General features: G+C 53.0%; 2 protein-coding genes across 2 annotated transcripts in view; one reads left to right on the top strand and one right to left on the bottom strand.

The window, feature by feature from the left end:
* LMF1 (lipase maturation factor 1) overlaps positions 1–7995 on the bottom strand; it is a 218012-nt gene extending 210017 nt beyond the window's left edge. The window contains exon 1 of the mRNA XM_075436995.1: positions 7812–7995. Within this exon, the coding sequence (XP_075293110.1) occupies positions 7812–7995 (184 nt within the window). The remainder of the gene's footprint in view (positions 1–7811) is intronic.
* Positions 7996–15243: 7248 nt separating this feature from the next.
* On the top strand, positions 15244–20903 carry SOX8 (SRY-box transcription factor 8). Its single transcript, XM_075436346.1, has 3 exons — positions 15244–15935; positions 17410–17648; positions 18551–20903. Exons 1-3 carry the CDS (start codon positions 15493–15495, stop codon positions 19285–19287), a joined length of 1419 nt encoding a protein of 472 aa, XP_075292461.1. The 5' UTR covers positions 15244–15492; the 3' UTR covers positions 19288–20903.
* Positions 20904–26945: the final 6042 nt, after the last annotated feature.

Genomic DNA, 26945 nt, shown 5'->3' with positions numbered 1-26945 from the left:
CAGCATCTTTTGGAGCACCTTTGAAGGGCACATCCCTAAGGCAGCACATGCCGCTCAAACCTCACCACCAAATCGTCCAGACCTACTGTCCCAAGGCACCAGCTAAGCCTTCAAGAGGCTTCACCGTGCAGGCAGTGGTTCCCATCCTACCAGACACAAGACAGATTCTGCAAAGGATTTCAGCAACACAGGAGATGCACAGATCCAGAGGGAAAAAGGGGAAGTTATTTGTCACCTTGTCATTCCTTCCTCTCCCCAAACCCCTTTTGAGAAACTGTATCCCTAAACTGACTGTAGCACAGACCCTGCTCCCTTCTCCAGGAACCTCCCCTTGATCTTGGTTTAGTCAGAGCGAGGAAAAAGTCCCTTTGCCCCCAAAGCCTGTGCTTTTCTTCCTCTTCCTTAACCCCTGTTCTGAAACCTCTCTCCCTTTGGCCTCGTATTTGGGGATTTTCCACTCTTCATCTTCCCACTCCCTCCAAGTAAACATGGTCAAACAAGTTTGCTTCCACCTCGGGCACCGGCTGGCATGCTCGCAGCACTGCCAGGGAACAGGGTAAGGTTAATCGCTTCTCTTCTTTGTCCTGTAGCTTCTTCCTGGCAAGAGGGTGGCAGAGCAGTTCTGTTATGTGAACCAGAACTCACCAGTTAGTAAGTCAGCCGATGGTGGGGGGACCCACCTACGCAGCACGCTGCTTTCAGCCATGCCATGGGGTCCAAGGCACTGAGGCTACCTGAGCAATGGCACTGCACCCAAACGCTCTGCGAAGCTGTGCTCGTGGCGGTCTGCAAGGTTCATGCCAGCCCTGGGTCGTTCTCATCTCCGGCAGCAAAGAGAGAAGGGTCTTACCCAAAGGGATGCTGGAATGATGAGCTGCCAAGCACCGCTGTTAACCGGCAAGCAGGCAGCCGCTCCAGCATCAACAGCGCTGCAAGATTCTGCATCTCACTCAGGAGAAGCTGCTTTCCTCCTCAGCAAACCTGACTCCTGGATTTGCAAACTCTGGGCAACACATCATCAGTGTCTCCAGTCAGATCAGGGTTTATTTTCTCCTCAAGAACGGCACAAACTCCTGTATTCCTACCTGCCAGGCAGCTTGCCTCCACCAGCACCCGAGCTACCTCCAGCCTGGGCACATACTGCACTGAGGAGTCCACACTGGATTCCCCCAGGATGGAGCGGGATAACGTGGGGCCTGACCCAGAGTCACCCACTCCTTCCAGCCCCTTTAGCAGGCCAAACCCCTCAGAATGACTCTCACTTGCTGGTATCACCTCACAAAACAAGGGCATAACTGAGAAGGACGCTTTTTCCGAGTTCAGGATGCACTTTGCTGACCAGGAGACAGAAGCTGATGTTTTCCCATAGCTGTCCTTTCCGGCATCAGACAGGAACGAAGTGATGCCACGGCCGGGCTCCTAATTCAGGGATATCCCCCGCAGACTCCCAGCACAGCTCTGCACACCTCCAAGTCTCCAAGCCCAACATAAAACCCCATCACCTTGCCCATCACCCCTGTGGCTGCTCACTGCCCAGACTTTTCACCCGGATTTGGGTGGTTTCAGCCCAGGCCAGTCTCCTCTGTTCCACCTGAAGCACTTTGCCATTCTTCTGCATACACGCTCCATTGCAGATTGAAAAAAAAAACCAGCCTCAGCGACTCCCATGCTCCCTCCCGAGCCTTTGACAGCTCACATGGGAGCACGCTCCTCTACCTGCTGCGAGCTGATCTTTACATAAGTAATACATGTAAATTGTCATCAACTCCTAATAGCCCTTCACTACTTATTCTCACCTCGGAAGGTGCTTTACTGTACTTTTCCATTAACTCCCCCCCTCCACCTTCTCCCTCCCCTCCCAGCCTCCTCTCCCCACCCCGGACTGAACGCGTCCCTTGTTCAAACCCACATGCTACCAATAAACACGACCCAGGCATGCAACACAAGAGTGGCCCATCTGAAACGATTTGGTCTATCCACAGTGCCCTGTCACCTCAGTTCCTTTCCCCCGGTCCAGGCTCAGCCTGTCATGGTAGGAGAATGAGAGAATCCCATTCTTCATGCTCTGTAAAGATTTAAAGATGTGAAATCCAAAACTTTCCGGTCATATGGCTTTCTCTCTCCCCCCATTAAAAGAAGTCTTAACTTTTACTTAAAGCCCAAACCACAAGAAGAAATGAACCAAGAGCTCAGAGCTTTGCATGAAAACCAAACTACGCCTTGCACACACACAAAAAATCTGCCTGGAGCCATATATCAACTGCACCTTTGACCCAACAAGGCATTCAAAAAAGGCCCTGTGCTGGATGCTGGCAGGCTGAGGTTGTACTACTGAAAAGAAGCAGGGGCAAAACACGCACGGTCTTTTCATTATTATCAGAGAAATGAATCAAGTAAGTTTTCAATTGATAAATTCCCCTGCAAAGTTTTGCAACACAGAAGCAACAACATGGTAGCACTGAGCAAAGAGCCAGGGTGAAACCGAGCACCCCCTTTTCATCGTGCAGCCCTACAGCCACACACAAACACACAACAAAGTAGCCTGTTCTTAATCCTTTTCTGTTTTATCGCCACTTTGGGGTGGTTGCTTTGGAGGCTTTCTAAGCGCTTATCTCCCCATTGCCTCTTTGTCTGAAATAACGTGAGAGCAAATAGAAAAGGCTGGGCTGTGGCACTGCTAAAAAGCTTCTCCATAACACCCAGACTGCTCAAAACCACAGCCTGGAGCTGGAGGATGCCCTGAGAAGATCCCCCTGCCCCAGACCAGCTCTGGGCAAGCAGCAGACTGGGACACAGCTCCTCTCCTGCTCAGTTCTTGTTAGCATTTCCCTTAAACTATCACTGCTGGCTATGAATTTATCTTCCCACAGCAAAAGTGCTTTGTTCAGGACCAAATGCACGTCTGTGTCGCTTACGCAGCTCCTTCACGCGGAGTTAAACGAGGGGCACGCAGCTTGCTAAGAGGACAGCCTAACGCACTGCCTTTGCTGTGCAGACTTGGTAACCACCACTGAGCGCTGAAATAAAACCTTTCAGGGGTGAAAAAGCATTCGAAGCTGTACTATAATCCTGACTAGGCAAGCTGAAAGCTACTGGGAGCTTTTTAATGTAACTGGGGGAAGAGCAGGGGGAAAGCAGGGGAGACGGCAGTGAGAAAGAGAGAGGAGGAAGGACACCGGGGAGAGCCAGGAACCTACAGGAAGCCAAACCCCCCTGAGAAGGCTTTAGATTTCAGATTAGGAGGAAGTAGCATGAACCTCCCATAGCTCTGTATCTGGGGAAAGAAACTACTACTACTAAACAACACATAAGGAGAAGGAAGATAAACTAGATATAAATAATAGCTTTTATTTCAATAAACTGTATTTAAATAATAGCTTTTATTTCAAAGCACTCCACAGAGCCTGGCTGAAATTGGGAAGGGTGGTATCTAATTACTTAAACCTCTACATATGGAGTCTGATGATAGTAATCATCCAAAAAGGTCACTTAACAATGATTTAGGAGAGTGAAGGGAGCAAATAACGAACATTTGTTGTCAAGAGCTTTGGGACCGGCTATTTACCTGGAACAGAACTTCCAACAAGACCTCAAAGACTCTCTGTATTTACAAGATGTCAATTCCTGCCACAAAGAACAAACACACAGAGCAAGACGAGGATGGAAAACCTTCCAATCTCAAAAGGTAATTTCCCCAGGCCTCCCCGTCCCATGAATTACCGCATTAGAGACTGCAATTCGCCAGTGACAGGCAGGTTCAACGGGTGGGAATCTGTGGAACAAGTCTCTTCAACCGGCACAGCAGAACTACACAACGATGCCTCTACAGAAACCCCAATGAGAGAGGGGTCTGGGCAGCAGAGCACAGGGTAAGACCCCCACAACTGTTCTCTTCCTCAGTGTTCAGGGCCGGGTCCTGTGTTCCTTCACACCTTCCTCCTCCGGAAGGGTTTTACAACTTGGTCTGCCCATCACTTGAAGTGGAGAAAAAGGTCCCAGACCTGAAAATGTCTCCGAGGGCTGGCAGTTACGAGAATTCAAGCATCACCTAATCCACAAGTGAACAGTGCAGGCTGCTATTAAAAACAGAATTGCACATTCGTTTACCTTAGAGCTCAGCTGGGAAGACCCTGCCGGCACAGCCCTGCTGCAAAGAGCAAAACTCTCCGAGCGCTTTCAGCATGGATCCATTTTCCCCTTCCTTCCCACGCCTGCGAGCAGCAGGTGGTTTTGGTCTCTGGCCTCCACGAGCCATCAGCTCCTTTCGCACCTTCCCATCTCTACCCTGCCTCTCCGACAACAGCCGCCTTGCCAGGGACTTCCCAGGCTCCGGCTGCTTCTGGAAACCCCCTTCAAAAAAAAAAAAAAGGGGCAAGCTGTTGTAAGCAAAGGAGGGGGGAGAAGGGAGGGCACACAGCAGGACACTTCGTGCCTGCCTTGCTCTGCCTGTCCTCCTTCCACAGGAGAAGATCCAAAGAGAAAGCATCTCCCCAGCTTGCATCAGGCAATACAACAGCCTCTCAAGGGTGGAGTGAGGGCTAGGAGGGAGGCGACAGGCCCCCAAACCACGCTCGGCAATTCTGCCCCTCACCTCAGCATCGCTGTACATGCCAAATCGTGTTTCTCCCCATCCCACCCACTGTGTCCTTCACTCTCCCACTCCTCCCTCTCCACCCAGGAGAGAGAACAAGCTTTCAGCTCACACAGCTGCACCAACAGGCAGGAGCTGCAATCATCAGCAGGTGACCACTTTCCCCGATACTTTAGCACAAGGTGCCCCCAAAGGATTTGCTGCTTAACACAGCAGGAATGAAAGGGTTATGTTTAAAAGGGTGAAATCAAAGAAGGGGGAAAAACATCCCACGACTGTGGAATGTCAAACTGTCACAACGGCATCAACCGTTTCCTCGGCAAGTCTGAGACTCGGCGTGTGCAGAATCGCCACGTCTGGGGGGGAAAAAAAAAAGAAAAAGAAAAAATCTGTCGGAGTAAACGGTTCCATCTCCAGAAAAGAGCCTGGAAGAAGGGCTTGGCATAGAGGCTTTAAATTGTTTTCTGCTGTTCCTAAACCCAGGCTCTCAGCAGAGATCAAAAGGCAACCCACCTTCCCTCGAGAGCATCCCGCCCCAACAGCTGTACCACTGTTTTGCAGCCTTTGACAGAGGAATCTGCCCCTTCGCAATCTCTCCATCTCTGACACACCGATTAGTTTCCACCCCAGGAGCGCTTCGGTTGCGGGCTGGGCAGCGTCTGCCCTGTGCTGGGATCAGAGCTGGAGCCCCAGCATCACTGCAAGCGACGGCCCAAGTCAAACTTCAACCTGGCTCAAATCTGGCCCAGGGTTTCTGACTTTGGCTCCCCTGCCTGTTACTCAACCAAAACAAACAGCAGAAATCGCTGTTACCTGATCGCAATCAAGCTGAAGTTGCATAACGAGCATCTCAACTTCTCCTCTCCTGCACCTCTCCCATTACAACAGACAGAACCATCCTCCTACCCTGCTCCTTCCACCTCTGGTACCCAAACCCCTTCCCCTGAGGCCACCTCTCTCGAAAAGGTTTCCTCACTCTGGGCTGCAGAAGCATTTTGGGGTCTCCTCCCCGCTTCCACCACTCCCAGGTGTTCCCATTCCCCTCTCCCATTCGGAAAAATGCTGACTCCCATTCCCCTCCCCGTTTTCCAGCATCCTGTTTTTACTCACCAGCCAGCCATCTCAGCTTCATCCTCCACCTTACAGATGCTCACGCTCCCTGCAGCCTGTAGGTTTCAATCATTTCCATGCCAACCCTCAGCTGACCCCAAATCGGGTACTCGCTCCTCACCTCCCCCTGCTCTCGCTGTCCCGAATCAGCTCTCCCACTCACAGAACGTCCCGCACGTTCGACTCGCTCTTCGCCCTCCTCTGCCTCATCACCCCCTCACCCGCTCCCACCCCTCCAGCCACCGCCTCTCCCTTCCCACCTCCCCACCGACCCCTGCCCATCAAACTTCACCACTCTGCAGGGCAGCATTTGGTCCCAGACGTCGCATATTTACAACCCCAAACCCGCGCTCGGAAAGCAGCGGCCTCCACCGAACGCACAGCGGAGAACGCTAATCAGGTTTTCATAAGGAAACTGCAAACTGAGCTCCGGGGAACTCAGCAGTCTGGATTTACACACGGGGGAATATCGGAATCGCTTTCATTTTGACTGAAAGAGTCATAACCCTGCGTTTCACCGAGAGCCGAAACCAAACTCGAAACAGAGCACGTGTCAAAACCATACAAAACTACAACTTCTGCATGGTTTTGATGCAAAATAATCTAAGCAGGCTGGCAGCCTACAAATCCTAACGATTTTGTGGACAAATCTGGGGCAAGTTTAGAATTTGTAACATAGCATGTTACATGTCAGTTTAGGTTTCACTGCGAATATTTTTTAAGCGGTGTACTAGTGGGCTCCGAGCACGGCTCTAAGCGTTCCTCGCCAAAACGAGCACAGCCAAGGCTGGAAACTGATTTCACCACCGACCGCTTTAAGGTCACGTCAGCTGTAGGTCCCGACGGGCAGCACTGGCAGCTGAAGATGCTGTGTTTCTCCAGTCCTACGCAAGATGCTACAGACCCGCTTCTGCTTAAGACGAGGAGTTTCTCTCTCGCACAGTTAGCTCGCAACATCTATCTCAAAGAAAAAGGACTTGACAATCTTAGAGATCAAGATGGTTAGACCTGATGATCTTAGAGGTCTTTTCCAACCTTAATGATTCTGTGATTCTACGATTCTATGACTACGAGCTCCCGCCAACGCTGTGGACGGGGCCTCATGGTGGGAGCGAACTCTCACACAGAATCACAGCATGGTCAGGGTTGGCAGGGACCTCTGTGGGTCACCCAGCCCAACCCCCTGCCCAAGCAGGGTCACCCAGAGCAGGCTGCACAGCACTGCGGCCAGGCGGGGCTGGAATATCTCCAGAGAAGGAGACTCCACAGCCTCCCTGGGCAGCCTGGGCCAGGGCTCCGTCACCCTCAGAGGGAAGAAGTTCTTCCTCGGGTTCAGCTGGAACTTCCTCTGCTTCAGTTTGTGCCCGTTGCCCCTTGTCCTGTCACTGGGCACCACTGAACAGAGTCTGGCCCCATCCTCCTGACCCCCACCCTGCAGATATTTATAAGCATTTGTAAGGTCCCCTCTCAGCCTTCTCTTCTCCACGCTAAAACTATCCTCCCAGCTCCACCACCACGGGAGCCCCAGCACCATCCCAGCCGCAGGCTCCCCATCCCAGCAGCAAAGCCTGCAAACACGACGCTCTTAGAACCACAGAATGGTTTGGGTTGGAAAGGACCTTAAAGGTCATCCAGTTCCAACCCCCCTGCCATCAGCAGGGACATCTCCCACCAGACCAGGGTGCTCAGAGCCCCGTCCAACCTGGCCTTGAACACTGCCAGGGAGGGAGCAGCCACAGCTTCTTTGGGCAACCTGTGCCAGTGTTTCACCACTCTCATGGTCAAGAATTTCTTCCTAATATCTAACCTAAACCTGCCCTCTTTTAGTTTAGAGCCGTTCCGCCTTGTGCCATCACCACACACCCTTGCGAGAAGCCCCTCTCCATCCACCCCGGTCGTCCCCTCCAGCGCCGCGCACCCAAACCCGCGTCCCCAGCACCCAAAATGCAGCAGCAGGCAGGGCCCCTCCATGCCACGGCCGCGGGATGGGCCCCGGGCCCGGGGGCTGGGCCGCAGCCCCCCGCCCGCCAACCGAAACCCGCTGCCGAGGGCGCAGGACGCAGCCCCCCCGGCTCCCCGGAGAGAGAAAGAGCAGCCCCCGGAGACTCACAGTAAAGCAGGGCTATAGATCGCAGCAGCACGATGCGGGTCAGCCAAAAGGTGCCCGGCGGCGGCACGGCCCCGCTGCCCGCCGCAACCCGCTCCGGGACCTCCGGGGCCCCGCCGCCCGCCGCCGCTCGCCTCCACCTCAGCGCCGGGCTGGGCGCCGCCATGTCGGAGCCGGCAGCGAGCATGCGCGGGGCCCGCCCCCCCCCCGCGCGGAGCCGTGAGGGCGGTGGCGGGAACGCGGCCCCGGGCCGGCCCGGCCGCCTTTTGTGGGGGAAGGAAGATGGCGTTTGTACGCCCGGGCCTGAGGGAGGGACCTCTGAAAAGCGGCGAGAAAGTGATTAGTTTAAATAAAGAAAACGTAAAAAAAGGGAAGGGGTTGGCTCGAAACGCTTCGTCCGCTCTCCCGCCCGCGGAGGGCAGGGCGGCCTCACGCCCACCTGAGGAGGGCAGGGTGGCCTCGCGCCCCGCCTGGGCCCCATCCCTGAGGAGAAATACTCGGTTAAATTCCTCAGGCTGTCAAAATTCGCCGCTTGTGATGCTGCCGTGACTCCTATTTCACGCAGCCTGTAGCCATCGGGGCACTTGGCTCTGTGTCGAGCTCACAAATACTGTTTTTTAGCAAAACCGCTTCAATAAAGCGGCCTCAGCGGCCAGCGACGAGCTCAGGCGCGTGCTGTGTGTCCCACTGCAGTCGACGCTGCCGCGCTAAACCGTTCGGGGGTCTTTCAGAAAGTATCTGTTACCAGGTGTAACGTTATTCAACGCTTTTCAGACTAAACCGGTCCCTCCTAAATGCCTCTTTTGTTTTTCCAGCTTCCCATCACTGCTGCTTGCATTGTTCTCGGAAAAAAAACGGCATAATGGTGCATTGTACAGGGAAAGAAAAATAAGCTATTTGTGAAAGGCCTCTGGTACACTGCAGTTCTGCTCTCCCTTTGGATTAGCCACGAGGTTTGGCTAGATAAATTGAAATAGATGTAAGCTGGTGGTTTCCTTTGTGGGGTCTGCGTGAAACACTTACAGCAAATTCCACTTCAAATGGGAATGTCTGTAAAACAAATTGGATAACTGAGGAAATTGCTGAGGAAAAGCGCAGAGTTTAGGCTAAAGATTTATTCGAGAAAAGGAATAATTGGAGCTGGGAAGGGACCACTGGACTGGGCCGGTTTCCGTTGCCGAGGGTCGCTCTGAGATCTGCCAGATGCGCGGGGTGGGACGGCAGCAGGCCCCAACGCCGAAGCCCGAGCGCGGGGGACGTGGGGTGCGGACAGCCGTCGGCAATACGAGCGGCGGAGTTTTAAGACTGTTAAATGGCAGAAAAACGCTGTTACTCGAAAGGACCAATCCACCTCTCATAAAAGGCAACGGAAACCTTTCCTTTAGCTTCACTGGAAGATGGACCAAGCTATAAAGCAAAAAGTGTGCTAAAATGGTAGCTCTGAACACCAGATGCCCTCCTCTCCGTGCTGCAGTCCCTGTGGGTGCGCAGCTTCGTGCGGACTGTTGTCTTGTGTCGGGTCTCCTCCTCGCTTCTCTATTTACTGTGAGCTTTTATTTTCACGTCTTGATTTTCCCTCTTTTCGAGTAAGGTATCAGAGAAGAAAACCATGTAAAAACCAAGCGAGTAACGCAAACAAGATATTTAAGAGAGAGGCTCTGAGCGTTAAAGTCTCCGAGGGAAAGCGATTCCTAGCTGTCAGGCCGGCAGGCAGGCGCTGAGGCATCATTGATGCTGATCTTCATTCAACGCAATGCGCGCTGCCGCGTCCCCCCGCCCGGCCCTATTTTGCTGTGTTCCAAACAGCTGCAAAAGTGACAGAGAAACAAGCATTTACTGTCACAGCACCCAGCAGCTGTCCCCGCCAGCACCTCAACCCCGCTGTCCCTGGCACCCTAAATTACTCTGTGTTCATTCAGGTCTAGTCTTTCTCCCCTCTGGCTGCCAGGAATTGGGTTTAAATAAAACAGAGAAAGTGAATGTGCGCAGAAATAACTATTTTGTAAAGCAGCATTAACATTTGGGGACTCCTCTAAAGAAAACATACATTCAGTTATGTATAATGCAGTTATACACAATCCCGCTGAGCATTCAGCTGCATTTGCTAAATGGGAGAGGGGGATCTTGCAAGGAATTTGGGAGCGTCCTTCTACTAGTTAAGGTTTTTCTGGCGGTAATATTTTTTCCATTAAAATCCCTGATCCTTCCCTGTGGAAATCTGATCTTTAACTCCAGGGTTAGCAGGATTAAGGCTGAAAAGGATTTTCAGAGGAAGAATTACCTTTTTTTCTCCTGTATTTGTACAGCATGTATAGTGAGGCGGTGCCGATTCAGAAGAGGGATTCCTAAGCGGTACCATAGGACAAACAATTAATAATCACTGTAATCGTAATTAATAGAATTGTGCTTCTCCATTATTTTGAAGAGATGCCGTCCAGGCTGTGCTGTGCGGGAGGAAAGAAGAGATCGTTTGCCAGTGTCTCACCTGGCCTTTAATGTGCGACACATACACGTGTGTTGCTGATCCCGCAAAAGTGAATTTTGTTTTGCTGCTGCTGTCTTCGAATATTTGCACAGAGATAACACACTGACCTATCTTTTCCTTTACACTGGTTTTGGTCTTTCCACACACCTGTTTTCTGAGACCGAAAGACACGGCCATCCCTTTCGGGTCGGTAATTGCCTTTGCCTCCGGGCCCTTGGCTGCCAGCACCACGGTGTGCAGCTTCGGGCTGGGAAAGCTGCAAGATGAAAACGCAGAACAAGCCACTAGTTAACTTCTTCCACTGGGATATTAAAGAATTAATAATCATAAAAGCACTTGTTAGTAAGGGCTATTTTATTTTATTTTATTTTAGCAGAAATTCCACACCCGGCCCAACGTAACGTGTAAAGATTTTCACAAAGCCCTTGCAGCCTTCGCCTCACGCTGAAGTCAAAGCTTTCTAAAAATAAATGTCCTTTTTCTCGGAGATCTGCTGCCATGATGAAACCTCGGAAAAGGGCTCAGGAATCCCATGCACGCCTCTCCGCTTGCATTTCGAGCAGGAGAGAGGTCAGTGGAGTCCTGCCCAGTGCAGGTGTGCAGAGTTTCTTGTATCAACGCCAGGTAAACGTTCATGGGTTGGAAAAAAGCTGCTGGAGGACATGGTCCTTCATTGTTCACCCTGCAGCTGCCAAACAATTCCTGTCCAGAAAAAGGAGGGATACTGGAGCTAAGCACCCCATGAACACAGTAAAAACTAATATTAAACTAATATTTAAGTCTCTGTCTTTCCCCCCTGTTCTCAGCAGACTGCAGCAGCTGTGCAAGGGGTGCATCCACCCACGGCGGTGGGAGCCTCGAGCCCCCAGCCCTTCACAGTCCGTGGAAACCCCTCTAATGACGGGCTTTGGATGAGGCTGCACAATAAAAACTCATTCTTGCTGTGGTGGGAGCACACAGTGACTGGAACACGGTGACTTTCCTGAGAGCACACAGTCATTTTTCACCCCTGCTGTGCAGGTGACAACAAGAATTTCGAGAGCAGAGCTAAGCACAGTGGAGGGAGCTGTGGAAATGCCAAGGAATAAATACCCAAACTGTTAATTAAAATTTGCAAAAAGGTTCTGTCCCTTTTACTCCTGAATTGCTCAGAGCAGCAGGGCTCATTTCATGGGAACAGAAGACAAATTTTGGACCTAAACTGATCTGCAAGCAGCTGAGAAACATAAATTTAGTCTTGAAATTGCGTGAGCAGGCTCCAGTTGTGTGCTGGAGCCTTCACAAGCACACACGGTAGGGCTGGACCCGTCACTACAGCTCGGCTCGGGTGCAAGGCTTTTCAGCTCTTCTGTGCTATTTGAAAGTTACCACAGGTTGGTGGCTTTTTTTCCTCTTTTCTGATATCAGGAGCTTTCTGGAAAAGCATTGACTGGTGTTTCACAGCAATCTCTGAGCTGCCACCGGACTGCTGTGTCCTCTGGGCAGAGCATTAATCCTGCAGATGTCAGAGGCTTATTTTAACACGACGCATAGGTTACTCTTATCTGATCAGGGGCTGGTTTTTCTTCCCCCGTAAGGCTCTTTCTATTTGCACTTTGAAATTCCCATGTAAAATCTGCTCGCAGTTCAAAGGCAGCCAATTTTTCAAAAACGGTAACTTCACCGCTTGATCAGATTAAGCGATGGAGCCCACCTTTGGGCTGCGCCTGCACCCAGGCGGGGAAGGAGCGCGGCACGTGTGCGCGTTGCCGAGCGTATCCCATCACGTGCAGTGAGCTCCTCCGTGCTCTCTTGCTCTGAAAATGCCTTCCCTGTCTTCTACTGAGAATGAGATGTCTCCTCCCTGACATTCGTGGGGCTCCGAGTGCTCGGAAGCCAGCGCACACACATGCTCACTCCTGCATAAGGAGGAGGTACAGCAGAGAGGAACCGGGACGGGAGCTGAAGCCACCTCCATCCCATGGGGATCCTGAGCGTTCCCTGGTGACGAGTGACAGTGTGATGGAGCGAAGCATGCAGACCTTGTATGCAGTGCCTGATCCTCAGCAACGCTGGTGTGAGCTGGCCAGAAAATTCATTGGAGGTCGTGTCAGACTTCAAAGAAAATGAAGCAATATGACCAATACTGATGGGCAGCTGGTGGAGCCCTGCTGTGCCCGCTCTCCGTCAGGAACAGCCAGCCCTGTTCCACCAAATCCTCTCAAAACGCCCCACTTTTGGGTGCACTCTCTAAGGCTCCACTGGGCAATGGGAGTCTTGGTTCTTCCCTCCCAGATCTGCACCCTTTTCCTGGAAACCCCGATGTCAGGGCCTGCCCTGCAGCGGGCTGGGGGAAGACAGAGCAGCGTTAGGCCAGGTCCAGATGACACGTCATGTGGGACCACTGCAAGACCTGCCCTGCCGCTCCATCGCTTGCCCATCCCTGTGCAAACATTGCTGCTGCTTTGTCATACAAAATTTGAGCATGAGACTCCGTAAGACAAACGATGCCGCTCGAACCCACTTGTCCCAGCGTAATCTCGTTCCATTTCATGGATGAGTGAGCTTCACAGGAAAACAGAGCTCCTGAAGTTTCCCAGGTGCTCCAGCTCCCTCCTCTCCCTAGGTCATCTGAGCTTCTCCCAGCCTTGCCCGGCTCGGTCTGGCCTGTGAGGCAGGGCGACGCTGCTCCGTCCGCCAGCTCGGCCGAGAACTGACCCTCGAGACGTGAAACGGTTGGTGCGAGATGACAAAACCAGCCGTGGAGCAGGACACGGGCCCTGCTCTGGTTCCAGGCACTGCCTCCTCCTCACGCCCATCTCTGGAGTACGAGGAAGCAGCTACTGAAAATCGTCCTCCTCCTTCTACCTGCGCTGGACAAAGAAGAATTCAGCTGTGTGGGCTGGGAAACGCAATTCCCCGCCTCGGGCAGAGCTGGGGAGCCCTGCGAGGCAGCAGGACGCAACGGGGAAGAAAACCAACGTCTCTAATTCCTGCTGTCCTCGGGGGCTGCTTCTGCAGGAATTTGGCTTGCAGTTGAAGGCAGGGATCAGAAAATAGGGGCTCTTGTTTTCATTCCTACCTCCGCGGGCTTGCTCCAAAGCCCCGAGCGTCCCACAAATCCCTTCCCAGCCCCAGTCACGCAGTGAGGTTCGAGTCTGCCGAGGGAGGTACTCCGCAGGAGAGGCCGTCTTTGAAAAGATGGACTCAAAATAGCAATTATTGCTTTGACTCAGCCGCCGCTAAAACAGACGAAATACTGAAATTCTGTGAGCCGGGTAAATTGTAAGGTAAACTCATAAAAGAGCCATGAGAACCCAGAGAGACGAGCATTATAGAAATGTGTGGTAATTATATGTCACGAGAGGTGGTGGGGGGGAAAAGTTTTGCCAAGTGTCCAGCAGCACCGCAAAGCCTCCGGTCCGAAGCCCAGGGGAACACAAACTCTTCCACAATCTCATTCAGCCTCAGATTGGGCCCTGGAAGAAAAGTTCAGTTATTCCTCACTTGCGAGTTAAATGCATATAGTACGCCTTCAGCCTTAAAGATAATATTTTTTAAAATTATATGTTGTAAAATTATATTTAAAAAAAAAAAAACAACAACTTCGCCTGAAGGTAACTCGCTTGGTGACTCGGCAAACTGAAAGCTGAAATCTCGAGAAATCACTAATAAGGTATTGAGAGGATTTTTAAATAAAGTGAAATCCCACTTCACACTTTAACGGAATATATTCATTTTCACGTAGAAAATTCAGGCACATTTAAACAGCGTTACATTTAAATTTTTCAAGGTGATTATACATTGCAGCAATTAAACAACTCGGTCTCAACCCCCCCACGTTCCCGTTACTTTTTAAATGCTGGAATCCTTGAAGCATTCGCACAATTTCTAATTCCCCCTCCCCCCCGGCAAATCTTGTACTTGACCCGCATTTTCCGGGGGGTAGCGTGGCTGGGGGGGGGGGGAAGCAGCGGATAAAAACTGCAGTTGGGGGAGTTGCTTTTTTTTTTTTTTTCTTTTCCCAGTCCCAATTAGAAGGCTGGATTCCGCGGATAATTAAAATCAAATGCTCCAAATAAACGCTGCTGGCTTCGAGAGGGGCCGAGCTTCGGCTCGAGCAGGGAGAGCTTTTTTTTTTTAAAGACGAAAAAAAAAAAGGGGGATTTTGCCGAGGGGCCCGGGGCGCGCAGCTCCGCGCCGGGGTCTCCCGCAGCCGGGCTAGATTTGGGGGGGGGTGGGGGGGGGGGTGGGGGGTGTCAAAGCCCCTCTCACCGGACCAGGGGCTCACCCCGAGGTGCCGCGTCTCCCCTGGTCCCCCCGGTTCCTTCCGCCGATTCCTCCGTTATCCGCCCGTTGGAGAGAGCGGGGGGAAACTGCGGCCCCGGTCCCCGGCTGCGGGGGCGCACGGGCAGCTCCGGCCCCGCGTACAACCGGAACGCAGCGACCCTCCGCGAAGCCCCCCTCTCGAGAAGGGGGCTTAGAAAGCAACGCGCTGCCCCCGGGGCACGAACCCCGGGGAGGCTCCGGGAGCCCCGGGGAGGGGGCTGCTGCCGCCCCGTCCCCGCTCCCCACCTCCGCGCCGCGGCGGGAGAAGGGCTCAGCATCCCGCCGCCGAGCCCCGCAACCCCGGGCCGCCCCGTACCCGTGCCCCCCCCCTCCGAAAAGGGGGGAGTCCTGTGCGTATATAACACATCCCCGCCAGACAATTTGCAGCGGCAAAAATGGGGGTTAGGGGGCTCCCGACACCCCGAAAAGGGCCCGGGCCGGGTTCAACCTCCCCTCGCCCGCGTCGGCTCCGGTCGGGAGAGCGGCGGGCGGGCAGCGCGGCCCCGTCGGCAGAGCGCTCCGCCCCCTTATGTAAATGAGCGCTCCCGCTCCGCCAATGGGGCGCGGCGCCGGAGGCGGGGCCGCTCGCCCTCCCCTTAAAGCCACTTGTTGCGAGGGTCGGAGTTTCGCACTGGACGTGGAGCGCGGCGCGGGGCCGGCGGCAGGACTGCTTTGGGTTATTTTCTCCTTTTTTTGTTTCTTTCCCGGCTGATTTTACGCGGTTGTGCCTTTTTATTTTTCTTAGCTTTTTTGTTTTCTTTCTTTATTTTTTTAAATCGATTTTCCTCGCTTTTTGGGTGCCCGCGGAAGGGGTGCGCGGCCCCCGCCGCTTCCCCTCGGGCCCCATCCTCACCCCCGGGGCGGCTCTGCCCCTCTCCCCCCCTCCTCTCCATGCTCAACATGACCGAGGAGCACGACAAAGCGCTGGAGGCTCCGTGCAGCCCCGCGGGCACCACCAGCTCCATGTCCCACGTCGACTCGGACTCGGACTCGCCGCTCTCCCCCGCCGGCTCCGAGGGTCTGGGCTGCGCCCCCGCACCCCCCCCTCGCCCGCCCGGCTCCGCTCCGCTGGGCGCCAAGGTGGACGCGGCCGAGGTGGACGAGCGCTTTCCCGCCTGCATCCGCGACGCCGTCTCGCAGGTGCTGAAGGGCTACGACTGGAGCCTGGTGCCCATGCCCGTCCGCGGCAACGGATCGCTCAAGGCCAAGCCGCACGTCAAGCGGCCCATGAACGCCTTCATGGTGTGGGCGCAGGCCGCCCGCAGGAAGCTGGCCGACCAATACCCGCATCTGCACAACGCCGAGCTCAGCAAGACCCTGGGCAAGCTCTGGCGGTGAGTCCCGGGCCGCGCATCCCCGCTCGGAGCCGCGCATCCCTCCCCGCATCGCTCCTCCGGGACCGCGCATCCCTCCCCGCATCGCTCCTCCGGGCCCCGCATCCCCCCGCGCATCCCTGCTCGGGGCCCCGCATCCCCCCCCCAGGACCGCGCATCCCCGCTAGGGACCCCGCATCGTCCCCCCCCCGCGGCACCCCTCCGGGCCGTGGGCGCAGGACCCGTGTGCAGAACCCCCTCTCCGTGGGGCCGGACCCCGTGGGCAGCTGGGGGTGGCTTTGCCTGGGGGGTTGCAGCTGGGCTTCCCTTCCCACCGCTTTTTAAAAATACGTATGTAATTTTTTAAATCTTGATTTCTCTTTATGGGCCCACGAGGGATGCTTGAAGCATTTCGAACCGAAGCGCAGAAATCCCTCAGAGCGTGCCGGCACGCTGCAAAGGGACTAGATGACCCACAGAGGTCCCTTCCAGCCCCTACCACTCTGTGTCCCTGCTCCAAAAAAGCCCCCGTGCAGGGGCCTGGGTGCCCACGGCCGCAGCCGGTGGGTCCTGCCCCGACGCGGTGTCACGCGTGGGCTTTCCTGCTCCGTCACCGAGAGGTACAGCTGGGGCCCTCTCCGCTCCCCGCCAGCATTTCTCATGTCCCTGTCCCCAGGAGGCTGAAACTTCTCAAAATTGCTTCTTTTACAACGACTTTTTCTTAAAGTTTTTTTCCTTGGCTCGCTTGCTTGTCGCTGAACAAGCTACAAAACCAAACCAACCTATTTTTAGCAGTCACTTTAACCTGCTTTCAAATTTCCCCTCTTATCTACGTGCTTCCCTGCTCAGCTCTGCCCACCGATGCAAACTTTTTTGTTGCTGGGCGGCATCGGAGCGCGCGTTGCTTTCCGAGCCGCGCTCACCGCGTGGTGTTCGGCCGTGCCTGGCTGTGCCGACCCGGCGTCCCTCCTGCCCGCCCGGGCCGGCGATGCTCCCGCTGCCGTCTCAGACTCGCCAAGAGTTTGCAAAGAGAGGTCCGGGCCGGGGAGAGTTTTGAAAGAAAGAAATCCCGGCGCTGTTGCCTTTGTGGTTTCTTTGTAAGCACCGAACAAAGCTGGAAACGGGCAGCGTTGTCGGGGTGAAGGGGTGGCAGTTTTTGGGACAAATATCAGAATAGAGTTTGGTAAAAGCATTTAAAATAGGGCAGGGGGATTTTGTTTTGCCCAATTATCTGTATCCGTAGCGGTCAGGGTTTTTTTCATGCATCTATAGTTGGTATTTTAATATGTTTTTGCAATATAGTTTAACTTTTTTTTTTTTCTGCGGCAAATCTGTTTTGTAATTAGCTTTCTGGTTGCTCAAATCAGTGTACAGGAAGCGGGGATGCAAGTCTGAAAATAGGCTGAAAAGTTCTTCTAAGGAAAAGACATTAATTTTTGTCAATTTTTTTTTTTTCCTCCTCTTCATTTAAAAAAACAAATCCATCCCAAACCAGTCTGTTAAGTGAAAACGAGAAGCGTCCCTTTGTGGAAGAAGCCGAGCGGCTCAGGGTCCAGCACAAAAAGGATCACCCGGATTATAAATACCAGCCACGGCGGAGGAAAAGCGTAAAAGCCGGGCAGAGCGACTCCGACTCCGGAGCCGAGCTCAGCCACCACGCCGGCACGCAGATCTACAAAGCGGACAGCGGGCTGGGAGGCATGGCTGATTCCCACCATCACGGCGACCACGCAGGTAAAGGACCCCCACGGGTGGAAAAAAAAGATAAATCTGCAGGTCCCAGGCACGTTGGTTTGGGACATGAACCCGCGGGCGAGCATGGGCTCGTCTGCCCCACGGGTGAATGTCCAGGGGGGGTTTGGGGCCATGCAGAAGCCTGAGGCGCTGCCCCGAGAGCTGTGGGTTTGCACCAGGTTGTGAACGCAGCCGTGGTTTTCTTTAGTAAACGCTTATGGAGCCGACGGGGCGATAGGAAATCCCCAAAGCGCAGGGACCCCGGTTTCCTAGCTGGCCCGGGAGTGGGGAGAATTAATTGTGAGCTGGGAAGAGTTAATGATCCATCGGTGCCTGGGGGAGCGGGTCCTGGAGACGAGGCTTCCCCCCCTCCCCGAAGCTCCCCGCTTCTCGCCGGCGCTGCGAATTGGCACGAGGCGCGTGTTGACAGATTCCAGGAGGATTGCGAACGTCCCGCAGCTTCTCAGACGTGTCTGCGCTCTCTCCCAGCCTGGCCGGGGATCCCATCCCCGGTCCGTGCTGCCGGGACGGCTTCTCTGCCTCCGGGAGAGCCGGGCTGGCTTCAGGCTGCCCGCCGGGAGAGGCCGAGTGGATCCCTCCGGATCCATCCCTGGTTCTCCTGCTTCCCAGGCGAGGGGGAGCTTGTGCAGTCAGGGGTGTCCCACCGTGTCCCTGAGTGACCCTGATGGGTACTGCGCACTCCCTGACTTCTCCCCGCTGCGAACCATCACCCATGAGGGCATGGTCGTGGGGGGACATCAGCCACCTCCAACACAGGGCTGTAGATTTCAATCCCCCTTGCAATAAATGTGGGGAGAAACGTGTGATACTTTACCCTCCTCAAAGGAGTCTGTTGTTTTGCGGGTGCTCTCGTTAAAGCCTTGTTGTCCCTTTGTCCCCAGGCCAGACCCACGGGCCACCCACCCCACCCACCACCCCCAAAACCGACCTCCACCACGGTGGCAAGCAGGAGCTGAAGCACGAGGGCCGCCGCCTCGTGGAGAGCGGCCGCCAGAACATCGACTTCAGCAACGTGGACATCTCGGAGCTGAGCAGCGAGGTCATCAACAACATGGAGACCTTCGACGTGCACGAGTTCGACCAGTACCTGCCGCTCAACGGCCACGCCGCCATGCCGGCCGACCACGGCCCTAACGCCGCTGCCGGCTCCTACGGCGCGTCCTACTCGCACTCGGCCGCGGGCACCGGCGGCACCAACCAGGTCTGGACTCACAAAAGCCCGGCCTCGGCGTCGCCGTCGTCCGCCGACTCGGGCCAGCAAAGGCCGCACATCAAAACGGAGCAGCTGAGCCCCAGCCACTACAGCGACCAGTCCCACGGGTCCCCCGCGCACTCCGACTACGGCTCCTACAGCGCCCAGGCTTGTGCCACCACCGCCTCCACCGCCACGGCCGCCGCCTCCTTCTCCAGCTCCCAGTGCGACTACACGGACCTCCAGAGCTCCAACTACTACAACCCCTACCCCGGCTACCCCTCCAGCATTTACCAGTATCCCTATTTCCACTCCTCCCGCCGTCCCTACGCGACGCCCATCCTCAACGGCTTGTCCATCCCGCCGGCCCACAGCCCCACCGCTAACTGGGACCAGCCGGTCTATACGACCCTGACGAGGCCTTAAAGGGTGCGCGGAGCCCCCGAGGGCTTCCCCGACGTATGCACTAATGAAGGAATGAAGGCGAAGAGCGTGGAGTGCCGTGATGGTTTCCGAAGTGCCTCCTGAGCCACTGGGACCTCTGCTCGTTGCGACTGGATGTCCCCTTGCTTCGTAACTCTCCAAAAGGACAGAGTTCTATTTTTTTTTTCCTTAATTAATACAATTTAAGAAAATTAAAAAATAATTAAAAAAAAAAACCAAAAAGGGACCGGTGATCGATTCCTTTTGAATAAATGAAGGACAAAAACCATTCGACTCCTCTGTGAGGACTGACCTGAACTTCCCCGTGGTGGAAGCTGACAAGTGCAAAAGCGGAGCAGGGGGGTGGGAAAGGGGGGGAAGAAGAAGAAGAAGAAAAAAAGCTGTTGGAGACTTTCAGGGTCTATTGCAATGTGAGGAACGGACCAACCTTGAGGGCGAGAACTCACTCGGACCAACGCGGAGGAAACCCGAAAACCTGGTTATTCCGTGGAGCGATCTCGTGGGAGCAAACGAGTCTGGTGGGACCAACTGATTAAATGTCTGAAGTGTTTGTTTTGTTTTTTTTTTAGTCAAGAGTTCTTCAGAGCAAGGTTTGGCTGTAATTAACATTTTGTTTTGTTTTTTTGGAAGCTTAAAGTGTTTTGTTTCTTTTTTTTTAAAATCTGTTAAATATGTATTTATGTTCTGTATTATTTTGTCTTTTAATTAATGAAGTGATTTTGTGCAAAAAGTAGAATTTTAAAAGATTTTAAAGACGGGGTGGGGAGGGAGCATAAATAGTGGAGACGATACAATAAAATGGTGTTATGAGACTATAGATTTTCGCTGGTTTTTGGGTTATTTTCGTTTTGAGCCGCTGCAGCAGTCATGTTTGAGGGGGACTGAACGAATCTGCCCATCACAGCCCTGGTCACGGGCAGGGAACGCAGACGGGAATGCCAAATAACGAGGGGGGGAGCAGTTACTAATTGAACTGGGAGGCTAAAACGATTGCGAGAAAGGAGCAGGCGATTTTTCTGGCTTACCTGCTTTTGGGCGTTAAAATCGGATCGAAGGCATTGCAGAGTCTTTGTACGCTTTCAGAACCAGGACTACTTTGTAGGAAGATGTAATTTAATGAGAAATTCTCAATTTCTGCTTTAATTTTGGCTTCTAGGGACCAGATATCATCCATCAAGCTGTGAAACTAAAATCTTCTCCACTAAAAAATTTTTAGGTACTTAGTTTTAGACTAATATTTCATTGATATATTTCTACTTCTTCCATTGTATGCTGAGCATATAATAACCATCTATTTTATGGTAACTTGTGCCTTTAAAAACTTTGTAAATCTAAAAAACACATTTCAGAGGTTATCATCTTTTTACCTTTTCTACGTTTCCTACTCCTTTTTCTAAAAATATTTTTTGCATATTTCCTTTTGGGGACGTGGGGGTGGGGGAAAATACAGAAAACTCATTTTTATGCAATCTATTTTTCTGTATAAAGTTTGAAAGACTTTGGCTGTTACTTATCTGTTCTCTTCACTAGCTTCTGACTAAGCAATGCTAACTTTTGTACAGATCAATTTGATAAAATTAAAAACTGCTTTTTATCAAGTATGTGTTATGTTTTCTTTCTGCTGGAGCCTATTTCTGTGCTGAAAAACGCGAAGAACAGCTTTGAAGGAGACAGGCTATTCCGATGAAAATGTTGTGATCAAGGTTTTCTCTGTTCTAAAATACTGATTTGGGGTGTTTTTTTCCTTGCTCCCTTTCCATGTACTTAAATGGTGTCTTACTCTGAGATTTTTAAATTATTTTTTTTTTCATAGTTCCTCGAGAAGTATATTTCCCCATGTGTAATCCCAAGGATTTCGTGGGATTTCGTTGAGACTGCTCATGAGTAAGGGTTTGCGAGGTCAGACTGCGCGGTTTTAGACCAAGTTCGTTTTGTCCTGTACAGCACGTAGGAATTTAACAGTAACAAATTCTGTTTTCTGGTTGGAGCCCTTGTAAATACCTCTTAATTACGATAGCAACAAAATTACATGTTGCATGTAGTGGTGTGTTTTTTTAAATACAGTCATTAAAATAGTTATGTTTGTGACTTTTTTTGCTTATATAAACCAAGTTGCAGTTTGGCTTCACCAGCTCAGACAAACTGGTGGAAGATTTTCAGGCTGGGCCCTAACTGGGAGGAAAGGGCTGGGACTGGGGAAACTGGGCTGCCCCTGCCTGCGGAATGCGCTTGGGACTCAGTCGCGGCGCTGCGGAAAATGTTTGAACACGGGGAAAATAAATGTGATGACAATTAATGAAGCTCGAGAATGTTAACAAAGTCTGGACGACAGAGTCCCAAAGCAAATTTGCTGCTCGTGGTATCTGCCAAGAACTATCTTGCCAGAGCGTCTGTAACTGGACACCATTTTCTCTGCGCTCATTTACAAAACTGCTGGCAAAATGACTTTATTACGCTCCAAGCCAAGGCTGCAGGAGAGCTTGCGGAGGAGACTTGCTTTCCTCCTCCCTCCAGTTACAATGCAAGTTTCAAGTCTTGATCTTAATTCACGTTTGGAAAAGGGATGTGTTTTGGCTTTGCCTGTTCTGTGTGTGGAGGCAGGGCTTCCCCCCCAAAACTCAGCCACTTTGGGGAAAAAGGTCAGATGGGAACGTAGGTGCTCACCCTGACTTTCTGCTTGATGTTTAATAGCAAAGCTAACAGGGATGTCTGGATTAATCTTTAAAACAGAGTTAAAATAGCTGTTTGTGATGGTATTGTAAATCCCCCTAAAAACTGAAATTAAAAACTGTGCGGAAGGGTGTCTGGGGGAGGGGAGAGCGTGGTGGGAGCCTGCGCCCAGCCGGACGGGGCCCCATCGCCAGCCTGGGAACGTCGCCGAGCTCTTCCCTCTCTCCTTCCCTTCCTCTCCCGGTGTGTTGTGCCAGCCATGGCTTCCAGGCACAGGTCCTTGGCACGGCCCGGGGCTGCATGGGTTTGTATGGGGACGTGTCCCCCTCCTGCGGCAGCCCTGGTCGGCCAGGGACCCCCGCACTGGCCTGGCGACCGCACCGAGGAAACGCAGAGCCAGAACGGGCAGGTTTTCAAGCCGTTTGCTTTGGCCACGCTGGGTTTTTTTACGTTCTGTAAGCTTTGCCAGGTCAGGTTAGCTGGTTCAGGTACTTGCGGAGATGCAATGCCATGGGGCAGCGCCGTTCCCCAGGTGCCAGCGACACCGCGAGCTCGCAGACCCCTCTGCGGCTCCCGGGGAGCTGCTAAGGCCGACCCGCCGCGTTCAACCTGCATCCCGCAGAGCAGGGGATGCTCGCTGCACGTTTGCTGTGGAGTCAAATTCAAAGGGGTTACGAAATGGATGTTGGAGAAGGCAGGGGAAATTCGCTGGCCCGAATAGTCCCAGTGACTCCGGCTTTAGGGTGCGCTGGAGATTTCAGAGAGCAGCAGAAGTTCATCCCCCACCTCTAGATTTCCCCCTAAACGTACGAGTCTCCCGTTTCCTTTCCCTGCGAGAAAACCGCTGAGTGGGGGCACGGTTTATACTCGGAGAAAAGCATTTTGGTTTGAAATTAATGCTGTTTGCAGAAATGCATTTTCCTGCGTTGTCCTTTTTCTTCCATTTTGCGTGTAGATGTCGCCTACAGAAAGCGAAGTGATTTTCCATGAGCCGAGCGTCCTCCCGACGTGAATGGCAGCATTGTGTGTCCCCAGCCCGGCCCTGGTGGCCCTTGTGTTGGCGTGAAGCTGGAATGTCTCTGCAGAAGTCAATGAGATCAGGTGAAACCAAGACCGGCTTTTGACCCCTGGCTGTCAACAAAAAAGGGTTCTCAAGATAATTGCGGGAATACGCAGGCGATAAAAGTTCTTCTTTTTTATTTCTGGCACAGAGAATAATGAATGTTGCTATTTATCTGAATTGTTCAGAAGGTACTGTTTAGTAAGAAAGAGGAAATTAATTTTATAGACCGTATCCACATTCCTTCTGCATGGTGGGAAAAGAAAAAGTCCCTTGCCATCCTCCTTATTATATTTTTTCCTGGAGCGATACCAACTTTTGTTACACATTTTTTGCAGTTGGGTGTTGGGTTTATGGCAAAAGCATTCTGAAATGGCATTTCTGTGACAGCGTTCAGCTTTCACAAACTTCTGCCCGGGTAGATCCCTGCTCCCTGCCTGTGGCTGGACCTCCTCGGGCCATCCGGCTTTCCCAGCGGCGTGCCAGCCCTCGGGGTGGCTCGGTGGCCCCGGGAGCTGCTGGGGCAAGGCTGGGCGAGCTGAAGAGCTGCCGCAGCGAACGCAGCCTGGCACAGCCCAGGTCCCCAGGGAGCCTGCGTGAACCCGACCCTCGGGGAAGGCTTTCAGGCAGCTCCACTATTGCCCTGTTCCCAGCCTTCAGGAGCGTGAGGTTGGGTCTGATTGACTTAAGGCTCGTTTAGGTCTGAAGGCAAGTTCTTCAGCATGAATTCATCAACAGAAGGGCTCTGAACTCCCTTTCTGAGAGTGAGAGGAGGGAGTTTCATGTCAACTCCTGACCGTTCTGTGAGCGATGAGCAGAGGAACCTCAGCTCCTGAGAGAGATGACGCCCCGCACCTCACCACTGCCCCGCTCCTCCTCGGAGACCACCCTGCAGAGGCTCCACGAGGTCCTTCTGGGGTTCATCACACGGCGCCCTAATTAACAAATTGAGGGGAGCCAGGGAGACCTGATGCAGCCTGGAACCGTTCTCCTTGGCCGCTGCGGAGCAGGGCTGGTGTCATTTTATGTTCACTTTATGCATGTTAGACGCAGGAATTAAGGATGGCACCAAGTGGCAAAGGATGAGGCTTGGGGAGGGGAAGCCATCTCCCAGATGAGTCAGCAGGAGCTAAAAATAGTCCCCTGGAACACAAACCACGGAAAACCGTGCTTATTACAAATTGCTTTGTTCTCCTGCCGTCCTGCATCCCCAGCCTGCGGAGGTTGCAGGGCAAGCGGTGCTGGCGCGGTGCGATGTGATGCCGGGGCTGCTCACAGAATCACAGAATCACAGAATCACAGAATGGTAGGGGTTGGAAGGGACCTCTGTGGGTCATCTAGTCCAACCCCCCTGCCGAAGCAGGGTCACCCAGAGCAGGCTGCACAGGACCTTGTCCAGGCGGGTCTTGAATATCTCCAGAGAAGGAGACTCCACAGCCTCCCTGGGCAGCCTGTTCCAGGGCTCCGTCACCCTCAGAGGGAAGAAGTTCTTCCTCATGTTCAGATGGAACATGAGCAGCGAGCACGGGTTTTCGGGAATGGCAGCCCTTCGCTCAGCCCGGGCGGCTGGCGGCGGGTCCCAGGCTGCGGGGTTTCTGTCGTGGAGCCGAGGAGCTTCACGCAGCGTCTGCAGGGCAGGGGGGATTTCAGCAGCGGGGCTGCGGCCGGAGCAATGGTTGGTGTTGTGGCTTTGGTGGGAAGTTGGTTTATTTCTTTGCAGCACCTTGCTGCGCCAGGAGGCAAACGACAGGCGATGTCTTTCCGTAAAACCAGGCAGTCTGCACTGGAAAAACTGAAAAAACAGTTTTAACAGGGCTCAGCAAGCAAACCTACCGCCGGCTTCTGCTGCAGCCTGCCCGCGGTCCTGCCCATGGGACGGCCACCGTGGTGGGACGGGAGTCACCGGCAGGGTGGCCGTGGCCACCAGCCCTTGCTCAGAAACGGTTTGGTGCTTGGATAAACACGGTGGGTGCTGCTGAAAGTGGGGCTCTGCCCTCCCCGTGCTTGAAAGAGCCGCCAGCGTTCCTGCTGACCCCCATTCAGCCGCTCCCATATGGCCGCGGAGCTCAGCCATGCACGGTGTGTCGCTGGCTTAACTGGAGTGCTGGTTTTGACCTGATTTAGTGAAGCCCGTGGAAAATTAGCAAAAAAAAAAAAAAAAGCCAGTTGGACACACTTGTTCAGGTTTAAAAGCCGGCTGCTTTCAGTTTATCTTAAACCAATTAGAGATGAAAAACAAGCCGCTCCTAATCCAAAAGAAGACGGTGTCCCTCCCTGCCTCTGCCACCCGTTCCCGGGATGGGTTGGTTTAGGGAAAGCGATGCAAAGCTGCTGGCACGGGCTGGGGGCTGCGGCACCCGCACCCCTGTCCCGTCTCGCTGCGGCACCCACACCCCCGTCCCGCCCTGCCGTGGCCCCGCAGCCCTGTCCCGCCGCGGCACCCGCAGCCCGGCCGCCCTCGCAGCCGCGCTGGCATCGGCTCCTGCTCCCCGGGTTTGTTTGTGGATGTGTGTGCAGGCAATATTGTGACTGCCAGAGACGTGATATTAAAACATTTACCCAAAATACCTCTGCCTGCCTTTCTCCTCCCCTGGCTCGTCCCCCTCCTTCTCCTGCTGGTTTTTTTTTTGTGTGTGTGTGTCTACGTTCCCAGCGTAGCGATGGAGGTCTTCACCCAGGAAAGGGTTAAGCGTTCTGAAAGGTCTTGTTTGAGGTAGAGTGAATTTTAACCACCGCACACATAACGAATGCGAAACAGCCTGAATTGCTGGTGAGGAGCCAAGAGCACAAGAGAGGAGCTGCTGAATTTTAATGATTCATTATGGCATGGAAGGCCTTTGTCTTCCTTTATCCGGTGCACAATAAAAGAATTAATTGGACAGAAAATGGCAGGGCAAAGAACTGACAAGTCATTAAGGGGCTCTGAATGGCTGATTAGGTGCACATTGGGGGTGGAATTTCAACTGCACTGTTTCAGCAAGGGCTGCGGAATAATAATGGCATGGCACAGTTTATATTTTGTATGCAGTACCAGAAAGGCCTTTATGTCGGCATTGTGGTGCTATTTATTATGCTGTCTATTTAGCCATTGTTGGCATTGTGTTCGCAATAAGAATGCACAAACAAAGTTGGGATTTTTTTTTATTTTTATTTTTTTTTTTTTAAACTTCACGAAGGCAAAATAATTGAGAATCAGAATCGCGCTCCGCGGATAGTTTTATTAATTTTTGCGTGTGTGTGTCCAGAAACGCCAGTAAATATTTAGACTCGCTAGAAGCAGCTTCGTTTAGGAAAGGGAAGCGAACTAATCAACCTCTCCCGCTCCTCCGCCGGTGCCGAAGAGCCGGTGGCCGGGGCGGGCTGGGGGAGCCCCGCGAGCGACGGGGCGCTGACCGCTTCCACACCCCGACGCGGGAGGATGCGGCTCGAGGGGGAGCAGCCAGCTGGAGTTATCGGTAGCTGGGAAGTTCATTGAGCATCTCGTGCACGGATCCTTCGAGGCGGCTTCTGCCAAGGTTTCCTGGTTGCTGTTGATGCTAAGCAGTTGCCTGCGAGTTATAATAAAAACCACACACACAGAAGGGAAAGAAAGAGTCAAAAAAAAAAATCCCAGCACTTTGGGTAGGTGTGATTTTGATGAGGAATGCTTTTTTTTTTTTCAAGAGGATAACAAATAGGAATAGCAGTTTACTGCCAGGTCTGTACACAGCTGGTTGCAAGTTTCAGGGGAAAAAAGGGAAACTTTAATGAAGACACAGCTTTTTTCCCCCTGCAAGTGATTCATTACAGCCCGATGAAAATAGAAACCTGTCACTTTTGTGTAACCTAGAGATTTTCACACAATAAAGGCCACGTTTTATGTTTTGCTCAAATGCTCACAGAGGAGAACTCCATTTCTGACAACCTGCAT

This window comes from Opisthocomus hoazin, chromosome 15 (genome assembly GCF_030867145.1).
Source record: "Opisthocomus hoazin isolate bOpiHoa1 chromosome 15, bOpiHoa1.hap1, whole genome shotgun sequence".
In the NCBI taxonomy this organism is placed as follows: domain Eukaryota; kingdom Metazoa; phylum Chordata; class Aves; order Opisthocomiformes; family Opisthocomidae; genus Opisthocomus; species Opisthocomus hoazin.
This window is presented reverse-complemented; position numbering and strand designations above follow the sequence as displayed.